Consider the following 18,208-nt stretch of genomic DNA (forward strand, 5'->3'; position numbering starts at 1 on the left):
TATGACCAGGAGTGACCGGCAGAAATAAGGCAGAGAGGCAGATGGAGGAGTCGGTGCAATAAAATGCTTATCTGAGGATATTAAAATGCTCACAAGCTAAGAGTGTAGCCTTGATGGAAGAGTTAAAACTGTCCGGAATGAGAGTGAGTTACTTACAGGGCTGGTGGAGGCCACTGGCCTTGTGGAAGTTAAAGCCGTGGGCCTTCAAAACAGCTGACAGGATGGGTGGGGATGGTGCAAGGGAGACCATGAGGAGCTCCCACCATGCAGACCCCGTTCCCGGAGAGCCGCGGGTGATAAAATGTGGTCACCACCCGTGTTTCCTTCTGGGGAACAGAAGCAGTTTTCTTAGGGGCAGGTTAGATTTCAGTAAGACAAGAAGGTGAAGAAAATATGCAAAGAAAAAGTTGAAGATTTAAAGAAATTTTGCTAATAGACTATTCAGGGAAGTTTGTTAAGAGCCTAAGTAGAAATATTTTCTACATATGGCCTGTCACAGAAAATAATGCGAATATTTAGCCATTTAATTGAATAAATATGGGTATAATCTGATGTTTCTGTTTTCAGTATGTCAAAAATAACATTACAATTCAACAGAACTTTATGATTTAATAAAAGTAATTTTAAATACAGGAAGATTTTCATGTACTTTCCTTTATTTCAATTTAATTAATATTAATCAACTGCTAAGCCAAATGTTTAAAATATATTGACTTTCAATGTTATAATTGCAATTTTAGTGTATAGGTTAATGCTTTAGTTACTGTTTTTGGTTCTATATGTAAATATGAGAATGATTACATTCTTGATATGAAAATCCATAGCTCTCTTCTGCATTTTGCAGGTTGGATTTTGGATAATAGCACAAAAGACCTTAAGTTTGTGTTCACTAACCTAACACCATTTACAATGTATGATGTCTACATTGCGGCTGAAACCAGTGCAGGAGTCGGACCCAAGTCAAATCTTTCAATATTCACCCCTCCAGATGGTAAAAACATCTCCTTTAAAGAATTCATGAGACATTTTTAAATGCTTGGGAATTTTATTGAATTTGTAAAACATAATTTTAGAAGCACCTTGTTTTATGTTTTCTTAATTTACATTATTTTCTTATCAAATTACTATCTAATTTATTCTGAACATGTGTTTTCCAGAAAATTAAGTCCATAGCATAATAATAATATAAGGAATCCAAGATCAAGAAAGATTAGGAAATATGCACAGGCTGTAAGAGACTCAGTGAAATCAGCTAAATCTCAAGAAGTCATAAATTGAACACGCATTAACATTTTTCAGTTTTACTCTTTAAGATGCACTGTTTACCTCTTCAAATGACTTTTAGAGGAATCTCTCTATTCCTGACACGTATGGAAATATGTTTATAAACTTTCTGATGGTGCCATACAAACATTTATCAGCATTTTCTGAAATAAACAATACTTCTGCTCAGAGATTTTCTTATATATATTTATCCAACATCATTATTGTGGGTGAACACTACTATTTTAAGAAATGTCTACGTGCTATTTTGCGATATATTTTCCTGGATCATACTAGGTATAAATGTGTTCATGTCTATTTAGAGACTAAACTATTGACAAGCAAAAAGTCGTTTTACACAGTAACTTAATACTTAAATTGTATGTGTTAACTAGTATATAATAGCTGGCGAGAGAATCCACACGCACTAGATTGGGCAGTCCTTTGTCAGATAACTCATTCAAGTATTTGGCCAGTAGAGGGCAGCAATCATTAGGAAATTTTGTACTTTTCATTCTACCAAAAACAAACCTCAGTATTTTGTTGTTGAAAGAAGGTTAAAAATACGTTTTTCTATTTGACATGAAAGTTCTAATGTACCCATAGTGTCAGTATACAGACAGGAATATATACTTATAAGGAAAACACTGTCAATTTTGATATTAAAATTTTACCATTCTGTTTCTATCAGCAGAGGTTTAGTTGGGTGTGGCTTTCCTGTTAGGCCTTAAGCTTTCCTCTGTCTCTGTCTGAAAACTGCTCTTAAACATTTTCCAGAAATCTAGAGAGGTTTATGGATGGCTATCAAATATAGCAGAGCTCTTGATTTTGTTCTGAATAGCATTTCTCAGCGAACTATTCAACCCATTATCTTCTCTTGCGTTACACAAGTGTGTAAATCTCAAACTTTGGTCTTCTTTCAAGTCCACACAATTTAGGAGCTTCTAAACATGAACCCACATTTCAATATTAGTGCTTATGGCTGTCGTTCTTGGTCTACAGTGTTTGACAAAAAAAAAAAAAATACGTTGCTACATAAGTGCAATACTGTCCTTTTTTGGTATCTCACTTTAAACTTTATCTTCCTATTTCTACACTTTTTAGTCACAAAGTAAGTAGAATTTTAAGAACACTCAGTGCATTTCACGTAGCCTGTTTCCTATACCAATCATCTTGAACAGATGACTGTTTTTCTCTGTATGAAAAGCAGTGTGTCCTGTGTTTTTATCCTACCTTCCTGAGCTATATTAGTGGCTCTCATAGGGGTTTGGTAGCAACAGGTAGACGCCTCTAAATGGAGAAAGGGCCCTGCGCTCACCATTTTCTGTTCTCACCATTTGCTAAGGAATTTTCTGCGGTGTGCTCAGCCTTAGAATTTACTTCTATTGAATGCTGGAGCCAATGCAGAAAGTAAATTTTTCTGCTTCTCTAACGCTAATTAATTCTGGTACCAATATCCAAACTTCTCAATAAAGGAAACTTTACATGAGAACAATAACTCATTAGAACTGCCTACACTGAATTAAATTGATATCTTAATGTTACATTATTCTTTTTCATTCATTGTTATCACACGGTTCTTTGTATTCACTTAAGGTTACTCATTTTCTACTTCATATTTAAAAGTACCCTATTGTAAAAATGAATAGGACTATCTTGCTTTTTTAGAATTAATATCTTCTAAAACAACTGGTGTTCTATTCTCAAAGTATAGACAAATGCTGAGTGGAGCTCTTACAGAAAGGATACATGCTATCACATTACAGTGGATTGATTTTACCAGCACTGAGGATGTTATAATCTCTAGTGTATTTCACAGTGCAATCAACATCTTATTGTTAACTTTCCCTTTAATATTTCCTAAGGTTTCTCTATATATTTCCTTTACTATTTTACTGAACAGATATATACCTAGACACGAAAGAGAGATGATTTTGGGAAAAATGATAATAATCTCCAGTAATACAAAATGTCATAAATTTGCCTATTCCAAAATCAAGTAGCACTGATAAATGCAACACAGACAACAGTCTTTTATTATTTCTATGACGGTAAAAAACATTCCAAATCAATTTTGTGTTTCAATTTCCCCTAATAACACTTTTCTGTCACTGTTGTCAGTGACACCGTAAAAGGAGGTTCAACATTACGGGTTCTTAAAATCAAACATTTTGTTAATATTTATGTTTTCTTCTCTATGGGAGTCAAGACTTTGTCCTCAGTAATTTCAGCTCATTATTTTTTGTAAACAGTAATAAAATCTATATTGAACAATCTTTGAAAGCCTATCAGATTTGTTTTTCAAGATTTCCAATGTCTTTGGCTTTTACTTGCTTTTCAAAGTGCACATCTAATGGAAGTTTGAGTTAATAGATAATGCAAGAAGATATTTTAATGCATTTTCTTTTTGTTTGTGCCGGGGCTCGAACTCAGGACCTTGCTCTTGCCAGGCAGGCACTTATGCCCCTGAGGTGTATCCCCAGCCTTGCATTTTCTTTACTACAGTGTCATTTTCCCTCATTTCCTTTCTCCTAATAGTTTTTTATTTGCAAATTTTAAATCATTTGGAATATTTTTAACAACTGTGTGACTGCTATTTTTCATTTATTAGTATAAATGTATAAATTTGAGAATGATTTTTAAGTAGTCTGATGGACAGCACCTTCAAAATTCAAGCTACACCATGAATAATTGCCCTGTGTATTTGATTTTCTTTAGTTAATTTTGTATCAATATTAAAGGAGTTAGATCTAATCCACATGTCTCTGGTTTCTCTATAAGAATTTGTGGTATAACAGATCAAGTATCTTTCTAAAGACAAGATATGATGAGGTCTATTCAATTTCCTTTATCCCTCAAGAAATTTTTTTTCCAGAGGCAAATACAAAACCACTTAATCTTTACTTGAATTGCAATTTTAGGGATTAGTGTCGTGAATCAGTACTTAAGCTTTATTGAAAAATATAAATTAAACGATAAAAGAAATAATATGTGCTACCACTACAGGTTTGGCTCATAAAATTAGAGACATTGAAAAAATATATAAAACATATATATGTTTTATTTTTCTGTATTTTTGCTATCCTTATAGTCTATTACTCTGTTGTATCAACTGGAATTGATCATTTCACTTATTTTTGAAAAACAGAGTTCAGTTACCTGATTGATTTATGTAACTGTTTTTCTTCAGTTAGAGTTCTATATTATCAGTTCACATTAAATGGGAAAATTCCCATCTCGTCTGTGATTTACATTTTGCAATACTGGTAAAGGCTTTTTCTAAATAGCAACCCCAAATAAAGTGTAAAAAAAAAGATAGGACAATAACTCTGATATTTAAATACCTGTGTTATTCTCATCAGTAGTTACTTTTCACCCTTGAACATTGTACATGAGGAAATTTATTGGTAGAAAAATGTAATATAGAAGCTCTATGGACAAAAGAATTTGCCTGTCTTATTCCTCCTGTTCTCAGGTGTCTGGAACCAGGACAATATGATGAATATTGAGACTGTTGGATGATGAATGAGTGACTTGATGATTATGGGCTACTAGTCTAAAACCTCCTCCTACATCCTCCTAAGATCAAATCTTTCTCATCAGATTAGAACACTTAGGGGCAGATCAACCTATACACGTAAACCAAAATGTTTTCAAAACAGCAGATTCAAAGAATTAGCAAATTATAGGTGTACTCATGTTATATTTATCCCTAGTTATGAGCACAGTCTTTGCTAATACTGAAGACTAGAATCTTGACCATCAGGATGATTAAGTTACTCATTTAATCACAAACTACTCAAGAAATAGTCAGAAATAATTATATTCTTATAACAGTCATTTTACTTACTGGTTATTTCGTGAAGACAGGAAAAAACTCGACCTATTTGATGAACATTTTATAAATTATAATTTATTACACAGTTAATCAAAATTCTGTTCACTAATTATAAATATTTAAGGGGGTTACAACATTATTTTCAGTTTCTTTTTATTGTTTTATGAAGGAACAGCATCATTCTTGTTTTCTTTTAAGGCGGTGTGCCTGTCTTCTGTCAAAAATTTGCTAAAGCAATACTATTATGAAATAGCTTAGAGTAATTAATGTATTATGTTACAATAACCTGATTATGAGACCAACTTTTCATATCGTTTTCTTATTTTTTGAATCTACATTTTAGTAATAGTCTTAATCCATTTGTTCTTTACAGTGTCCTTTGTAGTTACAAAACAAAATGGTGTCCAAATTATATAGTTATGTAAAGTGAGAGTTGGAGGACTATTCATATTGACACAATGAACTGTAGACAAAACTAGTCCAAACCGTGAAGTTTACACTTAGTCCATTACTTTGGGGGCACTGGGAGGTTTCCTAAGTGTCACTGCTGGTCACTAGAGTTTCTTTAAGTACTAGGTGCTTTGTCTTACACGAATTGCTAGTTTGTCCCTGTTTTTCTTCACTACTGTAAAATAAAGTCACCTGAAATTCAAAGTCACATAGTTAATCTGAAAATTCAGCAGCAACATTTCATGTAATAATGTAAAGATGGCCCTTTTGGATTTTTGAATTATATTTCTTTGTATTAAAAGTATTCAGCTTATTAACTTTTGGTATTTCACTAAAATTTTTGAAGACTTCAAGGTTTCATCTGGGCTTTGATCACTTACAAACAGCTTCTCAGGGAAGTTATTTTATTGATTATTTTGTTCTGACCAATTGTTATGGCATTTTGACTTTGGAAAATCATTCCATGTTATCATACTTTTTATTTACAATGTGAAGAAATGTAAATATCTGTATTTTTAGAGAACCTTATGCCATATTTAATATTGAATAAATTATATTATTTTAGTCAATTTTCTAGAAGAGTTGTTTCTAAATTTTAAGCCATAAATTGAGAACTTAGGAAATATTTTCATTTCAAAATGTGTTTTTAAATTTCTCTCTCTCTCTCTCTTTCTCTCTCTCTCTCTTTCTCTCTCTCTCTCTCTCATTTCTTTAGCTCCAGGTGCAGTATTTGATTTACAATTAGCAGAGGTGGAAGCCACAGAAATAACAATTACTTGGAAGAAACCTCGGCAGCCAAATGGAATCATTAACCAATACCGAGTGCAAGTGTTGGTTCTAGAGACAGGAGTGATTTTGGAGAATACTTTGCTTCTAGGAAAAGATGAGGTATTGTACTTTCGTTCCCAAACCTGATGAATCCTTTCAGTTTGGTCACGTCTGGATATCATGGCAGATTTCGCAGTGTTCAACACAAAAGTCTGACAAGCTTCCTAATGTGAAATAAAGTTTGCTGTGTTGGTTATCTAGCTAGATTTTATTTCATTTTAGAACATACATTAATAGTTAAGTCCAATTATTCTCTTTTAGTGTATGTAAAATGTTAATTGAGAAATAAACAAGACTAAAGGCATTCCTCTGTGTGATTTTTATTATGCTAATGCAGTTCATAAATTATTTGGCAACTCCTGTTATTATTTAAATGATCCCTCAAAAGCTTGCTCTTTGGAATAGTTGCCAATAAAAGCACAGTAATTTTAGTAGCTGTTGTTAACAAATAAATGTGTGCTATTTGGTCATGGGAACCTAACGTCTCAGAGTTGCCTTATTTAAAAAAGTATATTTGATTAAAGAAATCAATTATAAATTAAAACAAGCTAAATGAAAGTGATTTAAGCCTTTAATAGATTGAAATAAGAGGACAGGTTTGTGTTTGCCTTTTTCTACAATGGGAATCTAGTTTTTCCTTCTCTGTTTGTATTAAGAAGTATGGACAGCGTGATTTGGCTTCATCATCTTCATTTAGCACACCTTGTCACCTGTTTACCTGTGACAACCTGGGTCACCGCCATAACCAGATAATGGCTTTTACCTGGAGCACTCAAAGAACAAACATTACTTAGCTCCAGTGCAGGCGTCCTAGGCCTTGGAGGCAGACATGATGATTATTCCCTGGCTGGATTGTGTGGTTTTGGTTCGGAGCTGGTCCCTGTGCTGTTATTTTTTCTCTATGCACTGTGGTACTGTTTCTAGTCCTGAGCTTCCTCTACGTCTGGTACTTCCTTGACCACACAGTCAGTGCACTCTGGCCACCTAGGAATTATCACTCCAGGTTGCTCGCCATCTCCACCCCAGGTTAAACTTTCAGTTCCTTGTGGAGTGTTTTCCTCTGCTAAGGATGTTGAAGTTAGGCTTTCTTTGATAGTGTAGTGGAGAGCTCAGGCACAGGGAAGGAGCCTTACCTTTTCCTCCCGCTGAGAAGGCCTTCACTTAGGTACTGGGTTGTTTTAGGACTAGGTGGCAGGTGTCCCACTTTTGCTGACAGCTTTTGAATTGCCTGCTGCAAGCATTCTTCTCTGAAAGCTATGAGATTCTATGATTCTTCTTCTCCTGATCCTTATAGCACAGTAGAGAGAACATGAGTTTGGAGTCATACAAATCATTATTTAAATCTTGATCTAGTTTCTCCTGAGCTATAGACTCAGGATACAGAATGCTTACATTAAAACCTGGTTCTGCTGTTATCACTGTTTAATCCTGGGAAGGTGGCCTGGCTTTTCTGAACTTCAGATAAAAAAGGCAGAATTGTAAATTATAAAGGATGAATCATGAACATTTAATAGGTTAATGTGTGTAAAGCATTTAGACCTTTACCTGGCGTGTAGTAAGTGATATGCTAATCATTGTGACCTGTGGGATTATTAATTGTGATGTTGAACCTTTGACCCCTCTTCAGTACGCAGAATGAATTCTGAGTTTCAATAAAAGGCAATATCATACTTTATTTCTGTGATGCCATCTTTTTATGTTAGGTCAGATATTCTGGTATTTCTGCTTCTTTCCATGATTTGTTTGTGTTCGTCTTTCAGGAGGGTGATGTGGGAAGCAGACACGCAGAGGCTTTCAGTCCAGTGGCCTGCGGTCCTTGGTCCTGCGCTACATGCTTCAGGCCTGTGATCTTACCTTATGCAGCTCAACTTCTAGAGAGCTGGCGCTTTCATTTTTATAATGGAACTTACATTACACCTCACAATACCTGAAGTAAATGACAGAACAGACAAAACCTCTGGCATAATACTTATTATTTCTTTTCATGACCTTGGTCTCTTTGTCAGATTAACGACTCTCCTCTCCCATTCACTGTTAATTACTTAGATCTACGTTTGGTCTCTGAAACCTTTTACATACTAGACCTCTTCTTCAAAATCGGCACTGATTCCCCCAGTTTCAAATGCAGTGTTTAAATGCTTTTAACCACATTTATTCTATTTTCTTCTCTCAAACCTCTCTTTACCCCTCATTTTCCAGCTTTTTTCATTTTTGTTTTTACTACTTTCTCTACTTTATACAGTGTGACTTTATAGCACTTTGGCTTTAAACAATTAAAAATGAAACTAGAAGAACTAGTGACCGTTACTGCCTCATAGGTGTATGATTCTTGCCTGGCTTTCCACTCTGGTCTTTCTGACACCATATGCCTAGTGGCTTCAATTTGTGGGAAATTTCTGCCAGGGGTCCTCACATGTAAACTAGTTTCAATAAAAGGCAAGTTTCACAAAATGAGATGAAATTTCTTCTTGGGGGTAACAGAACGATGGAAATGAGGAGGAAATGAACTCGGGATAGGCAGAGACACTATGCATACAGTGATTTGGTGACATAGTGGTGAACTGTGAAGACTGCACAGGTCACACAAGAACAAAAAGCACGGTCAGAAGAGAGGCTATTGTCAAAGTTGAGAGTTAAGGGTACCAAATTATAAACATAGAGTACCCTTGTATCTTTCTATTAGCATACTACAGATCTTTAACCTAAAGATAACTGTTTAAGGAACAATGCAGATGGCTTCCAGAGTGAGCATATCTAACATCATTATGCATCTGATGTTCCTCTTTTTGAATTATGGCACCTCTGTTCTCTCTGTCATGAATGTTTGAATCCGGGAGTTGTCTCCGGGAGTCTGGCAGTCTGTTTCTAACTCGGGTTCTAATTAGCATCCTATAATGACTTAGTGTTAAGGCCAGTTGTTTCTACCTCCGGAGTGTGACTTTCATACATGTCTGTATGCTCCAGTTCCAGCTCAGGATTGCATAGTTTCTTGCCTGGACTTTTGTTGTAATCTTACCATGTTAGTTTTCCCAATGTTCAGTAAAACTTGGCTACAAATTTAGCCAATCTTAACAATTCACATTTGTTATCTTACAATTTCTGTGGGTCAGGAGTTTCAGGCACAGGTTAAATGAGTTCTCTGTTTAGGCTCTCTCGCTCATTGGGCTACAGTCCAGGAATTGGCTAAATTGTGATCTCAGCTTGTCTGGAGGTGTGATGGGAAGACTATCTAGGCTTGTCAGGTTTTGGCAGATTTAAATTCCTTTTGGTTATAGGACTGAGGGCCCTGGCTTCCTACTGGCTCTTGTCTGGCAACTGCTATTGGTTCCTAGAGTCCTCCCTGCAACCCCGTAAGTTCTTATCACATGGGCTTTCTCAGCAGGACCATTCACTTCTTCAAACCAGCAAGGTAGATCTGTATAATGTGTCATGGTAGTGATGATATCCCAACACCCTTGTCACATGCAAGTCACAGATGTCACCTAGTTCAAAGGGAGGAGATTATGAAAAGCATGAACAACAAGAGGTGAAGCAAATGGGTGCCCACCTGGGATTGGCCAGCACGCTTTCCTAGCCCACTGTTTTATGATCCACACATATATCCTAAGAATTCCTCCAGGTTTGGGTACACTAGTCACATTATGAAAGTAACAAAAAAAAATTGAAATTGGATAAGGAAAGCGTGTATGTATCTATTTAAGTAGTCTAACTCCTCACTTTTATAACAGAACATCAGTGGACACTAAAATTAGTAAGCCTTACCAGACAGTAGGTTATTTAATTCGTTTTAGTAGAAAACACCATGGAACTAAAAACACAAATGGCGAAAGTTGTTGCTTCTGAAGAGTAAGTCTTGAAATAAGGAAGGAATAGACCAGGCATTTTATTTTCATAAGTAACATTTTACCATCTTATCTTTTTTTTTAGCCATTCGCATATATTATGTATGGTAAGGAAATATGCATGGGCAAATATTTAGGATTCTGCTTGACAAATAGTAGTTTAAAATGTTAGTCTTTGTAGCAATAACAAATATACATTGATTTAATTTTGATAGTGAAGACAATGGGTAGTTTCAGGCATCTTGTCTTCAATTTTTCTTAGTTATGGTTTTCACATTCTTCTTACCATGGAATATTCTCCACTGTATATTTTCTAATTTGTTAATGATCTTCTCAGTCAAACATAATAGTCTGCATAGAATTTTAACTAGAATTAAATTTAGCAGTTATTTTTCTCTTTTGGTGTAAATTTTATTCTATTAAAATAATCAGTAATTAAAATTAATTTCTTTGAGACTAGAGTTTGAAAACCCTTGCAAGTTATTTCCTCATGGACTGACTTTTAGTTAATTTCCCACATATACAACTTATTCTTGTTCTTCTATTAGAAGCTTAAGACTTTTTTCTCCAATAGACATCATCTTGCTGTTTCGTATTACAAACTTTTGAGATTAATGCTAATATATTTTTTCACCCTACATATGTCAAAGTTTGTGCATAGTGAAATTGAGAATAAGACAGCTAAGTGGTTGGCCAGTACAAAGTTGAGGACAGAACTTGAAAGTAGGTTAGGAAGGCTGTGAGATTAATTTATTTTATCAGGTAAAAATGAGTAATATAATCAAGGATTTGCTTACCAGATAAACTGCAGAATGATACAATATCCATTAGGATGTTTCCAAACATATGATGATATTAAACTTTCTATTACTTTTTGACAAATGCAAAATTTATTTTAAAATAGAATGTTTCTTAAGATGATTAAACATTTAATTAATGCAATTCAGCAAACCTCCAAGGAGTCTAAATCAAAAGCTATAATAGTTTCTTTTATAAAAAATAAAATCATACTTGTTATAATGAGGACTATTACATGTAAGATCAAGTTAGTTTATTCAGGTGGATTAGGAATTTAACTCTGAAGACTAATTCTTTCAAATAAATTCCAAGGATTCTTGAGTAGCATATGCAGAGCCTTTCATGTTGATGAACTATGGCATTTCCTAACCCAATAATGCTCAAACCAGGGGACAACTTTGCTGTCCAGGAGACATATAGTAATCTATGAAAACATTTTCAGTGTCCCTACTGGGAGGATGCTGACAGTGGCTAAAGACCAGGGATGCACAGGACAGCTAACCATTACAAAACTGTCTAACATGGGATGTTAGCGGGGCTGAGGTTGAGTCATTTGGACTTGAAGGGTCCATAAGTTTTTAGTGTTACAAAAGACTCCTCCCTACTTCTATTACCCTCATTTCCATTTTTGTTTCTTTTTCCTCTTGCCATTACCCCCTTAAGTTTTAATTCTTCCCAATCATTTTTGCTGTCAGAAGTACTGATTTTTCCTTTTTGAAAAAACATAACATTTATGCCAATGTCCTTTTGAGGCAGAATATAAAATTTTTCATAGTATAGCATACTTAGTAACATTCTTGGTTGTTAACAAATTAATGTTAAAAATAACTGCTTTAGTTTTGAAGGATCGTTCCAGTGAATAGTAGAATTTAGGAGTAATTCACAGCATTCAAGTCACCATATTTAAACATGGCACTTTGTCAATGGAGATGCTTAACTTATTTAATTGGTGGAATGCTTTGGTTTACCTCTCAATAATTTATCTGCCATGGGGTAGAAAATATTGAGAGATTTAGTGCAAAATCATAGTTCAAGGGGAAATTCTTCGCACTACTTCACTGTCTATCCGTAGTGCTTTGTACACAAGTTCTCAAAGGGTGACTGATTGATAGTAGAAACAGCTGTGTGGATTCAGGCATAAACTATTGACCGGGATACCAGAACATCTCTGAATTATGTGTTTGAGATTCATGCTCTCTGCTTTCCCTGAGGAGGCAGAGCTCAAGTGAGCTGTTTGAACATAGAAGATTCTTTCTGGCCTTGTCTGCTATGAAGTTCTTACCCAGAGTTCTTTATCATAACTCTTTCAGAGTAAATATCATAGCATCTCCCTACTTTTCCCATAATACTTCCATTGCTAAAGGTGTTCTATGATTTAGATAATTTTATTTGATAAATATCTTTTTAAGGACTAGGGATTTTCTTGAACACTTTCTCCATGCTTTTATATTTCAGAAAAGTTAACATTTAAGTAATGTGTCCTTGCTGATATTTATAACTAAATCACCCCTAAAGTCATTCATCTTTCTTTAATTTTTTTCCTGAGCATCCACTTTTTAAAAAGAAGTTGCTAAGTGCTTAGATGTTAATGAGGAATAGAAAATTTGTTTGGTTTTTGGCATGAAGATAGCCCCAAAATATGTAAGATAATCAAAAGATAGGTACCAACACTTTTAAAAATTGAAACACATGTTATGAATTTATTATAAATGTCATAGATACAAAAGCATTGTGTTGATAAGGAAATTCTTTAAAAGATGTTTTGAACATGAGATTTGAAACATAACAGGGAAAGAAACTGACAGAAAGAATGTAAAGAATCATAAATCTCTGCTGCATATCCATAATCTGCTCCTGATGTTTCACTTTAATATCTGCCAGTTTGAAGAACTTGTATGTGTGAATTACATTGTGTGATCCAGGAACAACTGCAATTTCAGACAGTATTTCTTGGAACTAGAACTTTGGATTGGTGTGCCAGGAGCCCTGTTTGAAAATTCTTACTTTGCTGTTTTACCCTTGCCTATACTTGATTAAATTCTGTCACTGACAATAACACCTACTATTCAAATAAAGATACTTAGGTAAGGAAACAAAACTCATTTTAAGAAGTCAGTATTCTAAGAAAATGTACCATTTAAGGGATGAAAAGTTAACATATCTCCATCATGGAACCCTTGGAGAAGGATATCTCTCTATTCTTACCATAAAGAAATTAACTTAAGTAAAAAGAAATATTTACCTATTGCCAAAATAAAATACTGGTTTCATAAGAACAGTGATTACAATGTGTTACAGTGATGTAGGGTTATAGTAGCTTGTGAATGAAATCTTGGAAGGTAAAAAAGACAATAGTCATGGAAATAATATCTTTTAAAAGTGTAATTCTGAAGCTATAAATTTTTAAATCAGTAACTGTGAACTTTTAGTCTTACAGTATCTGTTTTTAATTACAGTATGTAAACAACCCCATATCTCCAGAAATGATGGACATAGTGGATCCAATGATAGGAATTTATGAGGGTTCAGCAGAGATGTCCTCGGACTTGCACTCACTGGCTTCATTTATGTATAGCAGCCATCCACATAGTACTTTTCCTATGCAGAATAAAGCTGAAGACCAGAATTCACCATCTGGTAGGTGAATTTTTATTTCTCTATAAAGTGCATTTAAACCACCAGTACTCGCTAGCAGAGATATGAACCTTAGCTTGGAGTTCAGCTATATTATTAATGGCCCATGAGCTGCAGTTGGACTTTTTTTAAAAAAACTGTTGGATAACCTCCATGTAGCAAATGGAAATGCCACACAGGCAGGAGCCAGCCCCTCCTAACCCGTTTGACCTTCTTCTTAGAGAAAGTAGCACCCTAGAGTCTCTGGCCAAGCTGCATAGACAATCAGTTATTACAGTTGCCAAAGCAGGTGTGATGGGAAGGGATTAACATATCTTCAAATCATTTACAGACCTCACACTCTCTGTAGCTTTTGACTAATAGGTTTTCAAATGTCACAAAAGGTAAATAGGTCAGAAAGTTACAACTCCAGTGCAAGGGTGATAAACAGGTGTAGGTGACCCTAGCGATGTGGTGATGTCATTAGTCTGTACACTTGCTCTGCAGGGTCAGTGGATCTTATTGTTTTTAAAAGGAGAATGTCATATATGGCAAATTAAAATACTTGGTTAGACGACACAGATTTATATTTTCTTTGTAGATTCTATAAAATATTGTGTGAGAAGCGCATATTATTTCATTGTATTTTCTCCAATTTAGTATTTGTCCCATAGTAAATAGAAGTGTACATTATTCTACCTATGACTGAATTAACAACATACTATAGTTTATTCAATGTGGATTTATTTCAATTATTGGTTCATTTATCTTGTGCAAAGTACCCTAAGGGCAGTGTTAATAATTGAGAGACTGATGACTTCTGACACAGGTATTTTCTTAAGTATTTCAAATTTGGCCTAATTGTCAATTAGGACTTTGGAAGCACAAGTTCTAATTAAAATAAAAATTTAGCATCAGAAATTCTTGTTCAGACATATTTATGTGTCATTTGTCCAAGAATGTTCGCTTTTAAAGAATTATTGGGACTGGTGAACTTGTGAATTTTGAGTCCAAATAAAATCACCATTTCTTTAAATCTCCTATTAAAGTTCAGAATCAATAATAGTTCAATTTTATATTATTGCCCACTCTTTATTGTCAGAAACAAATTCTTAGCCAGTCTCCCTTAGAAAGTTACACATTTTTTGAAAATAATGGTGCCATCACGAAGCATATCTGTATTATGAGCACAAAATGTTCATAGATGTTATTGGGGGGTACATACAGTTTGACCTCTGTATTTATTATTCTTGTACATCCACCTTTTCCACACAGGAGTGCATAAAGAGATTAATGAATAACATGCTATTAGGTTTCCTGAAGCAAAAATAATTTTGATTGTGAAACTAAATACTTTTATTTCTCACTAATTTTAAACAGGGAACTCTAGGAATCAGTATATCACTGACATTGAGGCTGAACAGCTGTCTTATGTTATCAGGCGACTTGCACCTTTCACTGAGCACATGATTAGTGTATCTGCTTTCACCATCATGGGAGAGGGACCACCAGCGGTTCTCAGTGTGAGGACACGTGAGCAAGGTAAAAATGCATTTGCTTTACAGGAATCACCTGCACATTGTGTTTGCATGCAGTAATACTGATTCTTTTTATTAATATTAATTATTAATTCTTCTTTTCAAGTGCCAAGCGCCATTCAAATTATAAACTATAAAAATATTAGTTCTTCATCTATTTTGTTATATTGGGATCCTCCAGAATATCCCAATGGAAAAATAACTCATTATACAATTTATGCAATGGAACTGGATACCAACAGAGCATTCCAGATGACTACTGTAGATAACAGCTTTCTCATAACAGGTAGAAAAAATAATTGCATCACTTTTCATTCCTATTCTAATGGAAAATATGCATCTTTCCATAAGTTAAACATCTCAGGACATATGATGTATCATTCCAAACTTTCTTATTCTAGGTTCCCAAGGATGGCTTTAAAAACACGAGGAGAAATAACTGATTAAATATGTTTTTCTTTAGCTGAACTTATCCACAAAGAAATAAAAAGAATCTGATCACAAATTTCATAGAAATTTACTTAACCCAGGAAATATATCTGGTATATTGAAATAAAACACCATTGAAGAGTTGGATAAATGAATGTGAAAAACAGCAGAAGTAATTCTTTTTGCCATGTGCCAAAAATTAGACTTCAGCTTGAAGCTGTTATCTTTATATTTTAGGGAACAACTCAGACATTGTATACTTGGAAAGGCCTTCAAATGCAAGCAATTTGTGGATCCTGCATTACATGGAAGCTGTTTTGGATAGCCAGTTTCTCCTGTATTACATAGCACTAATCCAACAATTTTAGTTTAAGACTTTAAAACAAATTTCCTCTTGATTTTCTTAGGATTAAAAAAATACACAAAATACAAAATGAGAGTGGCTGCCTCAACCCTCGTTGGAGAAAGTTCTTTGTCTGAAGAAAATGACATCTATGTGACAACTCCAGAAGATGGTAAGAATACCAGGTGCAACTGTATACAAAAAGCAAGAAAAAATGAAAGTGATGTTAAGTACCTATGGCCTCTACCACCAGTACCTGTTTGTTTGAAACAGTAAACATGAACATGCACTTACAACTGTGTTTCCTTCCTTTAGAGCCAGAATCTCCACCTCAAGATGTTGAAATAATTGATGTTTCATCAAGTGAAATAAGATTGAAGTGGTTACCACCTCAAAAACCCAATGGAATTATTGTTGCTTATGAAGTGCTCTATAAAAACGTTGATACTTTGTTTAAGAAGAACACCTCAACAACAAACATAATTTTAAGGGACTTAAAACCCTACACCCTCTATAACATTTCTGTCAGGTGCTATACCAGGCAGGGTCATGGCAATCAGTCATCTTCCTTCCTCTCCATAAGGACTTCTGAGACTGGTGAGTTGCTTGTTCTTGTTGTTTAATAATACATAATGACAATTGCCATGCTGTTTTTATTTTTCATCGTTCTTTTTGTGTAATCCAGACATGTATTTGATTTTTCTGGACAAAAAGGCTTGGCTGTGCAAAAAATGGTAATGTTGATTTATGTTTTTAGAATCTCCATGTAAAATTTGGTGAGTTTTTCAAATGAAAGACCTTGACACCAAAGAATCTTTCAGTGTACCTGTACATTTGGGGTTGAATAATTGTTTTCTTTTACTTTGGGTAAAAAGAGACATACTAACTGGAATACAGTCCTAAAGTCTAGTGAGGTATTCATATAGATAGTAGCACAGATGAAGACCCAAAATGGCATCTGTGAGGCCTTGTGGAAAATGTAGCATTCAGCCTAGATCCTGGGAAAAGAGGGAAGGAGGAAGGGCAGTATGGGGTTGCTGGATGTGCCTGGAAGACACACCTCATTTATCAGAACTAATGTGAGGAACAGTTGGTTGTATTTCAGTTTTAATGGTATGAGAACAAATAAGATGTTTTTGCCAGATAATCTTGGTTCATTGTTTTTGATGGGATTGTAACATTACTACTTGGACAATTCTGTAAGGTATGGTGAGAATTAGGAACTAAGTGAAAATTAGTTTTTTAGTTATACATCTGAGAGAATAAATGTTTATTTACTAGCTCTTTCTGAAGTCATTAAATTGACATGTTGTAGGCCATAAGTGGCCAAATATTAGTAATTTTATATGATTTATTCAGGCAAGATATGTGAGACTCTGTGATTGACCACGAGAATCTAGAAATGTAGGAAACTCTTACTTTGAGTGAAAGTATTCTCTTGAGATTCTGCAGTGAGATGATGCTAATGTTCCCATTGATGAGGCAGGGAATATAATTGCAAAAAAAGAATAAAGAGAGCATTTTATATTGTCAAGAGTGATACATACTTTAAATTAAACTTAATTGATACTAGACTATACGTGGGGGTGCATTATTGCCTTTATAGATATTATAACCCAAATGGATATTTTTGAGAAAACGATCTGCTCTTTAATGACACCGTTTTATTTTATAATGTATTAAGGAAAAAAGAAGCACATTGCAAATGTCTTTTAAATGTCATAAAAGTAGTCATTTTAGTTCTAAAGTATCTTTCTTCATGAAATACTGAGATCTAAGGAGTTCATTCTTTCAACAAATATTTACAGTAAGCCAGGGCCTACTGGGTGTTTGGTATAGGAAAAAAAAATGATGTTTTGCCCTCCTGAAGGTTCTCTTAACTGGTGGGTGTTTAATAGCTTAATGTCCTCCAGCTGGGAAGTGATAAAACTGGAATTAGAACTCAACCCACCTGACTTTAGTGCTCATTTCCGTTGTATGCACATGCTGTTTTGGAAGCCATCAATACAGCTGGTAAATTATACAATATAGTAAGAATCTTTCTGCTTATTGTTGCAGTGAGATTTTGTTATTTGGGCTTTGCATAGCACCAGGAAGGAAAAGTAATAATTATAAGAGCCATCAATTCATGAAGTAAAAGTAATTTGTTTCATTGTTGGTATGAACTTAATTATAAGGCAAGAGTAATGAGCCTTAGGTATATATAAGAATTTAATTTGAGACTTAATTTAAATTAATAATTTTAGTTCTGAAAGGTATCTTAAAC

The 18,208-nt window shown here is 34.5% G+C and overlaps 1 protein-coding gene across 1 annotated transcript in view; it reads left to right on the forward strand.

The window, feature by feature from the left end:
- The window catches only part of Ptprq (protein tyrosine phosphatase receptor type Q), a 201,870-nt gene that overhangs the window by 16,869 nt on the left and 166,793 nt on the right, over positions 1-18,208 (forward strand). Inside the window, exons 8-14 of the mRNA XM_063255200.1 lie at positions 845-991; positions 6,267-6,439; positions 13,476-13,656; positions 15,013-15,174; positions 15,277-15,456; positions 16,007-16,114; positions 16,258-16,539. Coding sequence (XP_063111270.1) covers positions 845-991; positions 6,267-6,439; positions 13,476-13,656; positions 15,013-15,174; positions 15,277-15,456; positions 16,007-16,114; positions 16,258-16,539 — 1,233 coding nt within the window. The remainder of the gene's footprint in view (positions 1-844; positions 992-6,266; positions 6,440-13,475; positions 13,657-15,012; positions 15,175-15,276; positions 15,457-16,006; positions 16,115-16,257; positions 16,540-18,208) is intronic.

This window comes from Cavia porcellus, unplaced genomic scaffold (assembly GCF_034190915.1).
Source record: "Cavia porcellus strain 051 isolate PalLab524CR breed Dunkin Hartley unplaced genomic scaffold, mCavPor4.1 scaffold_8, whole genome shotgun sequence".
In the NCBI taxonomy this organism is placed as follows: domain Eukaryota; kingdom Metazoa; phylum Chordata; class Mammalia; order Rodentia; family Caviidae; genus Cavia; species Cavia porcellus.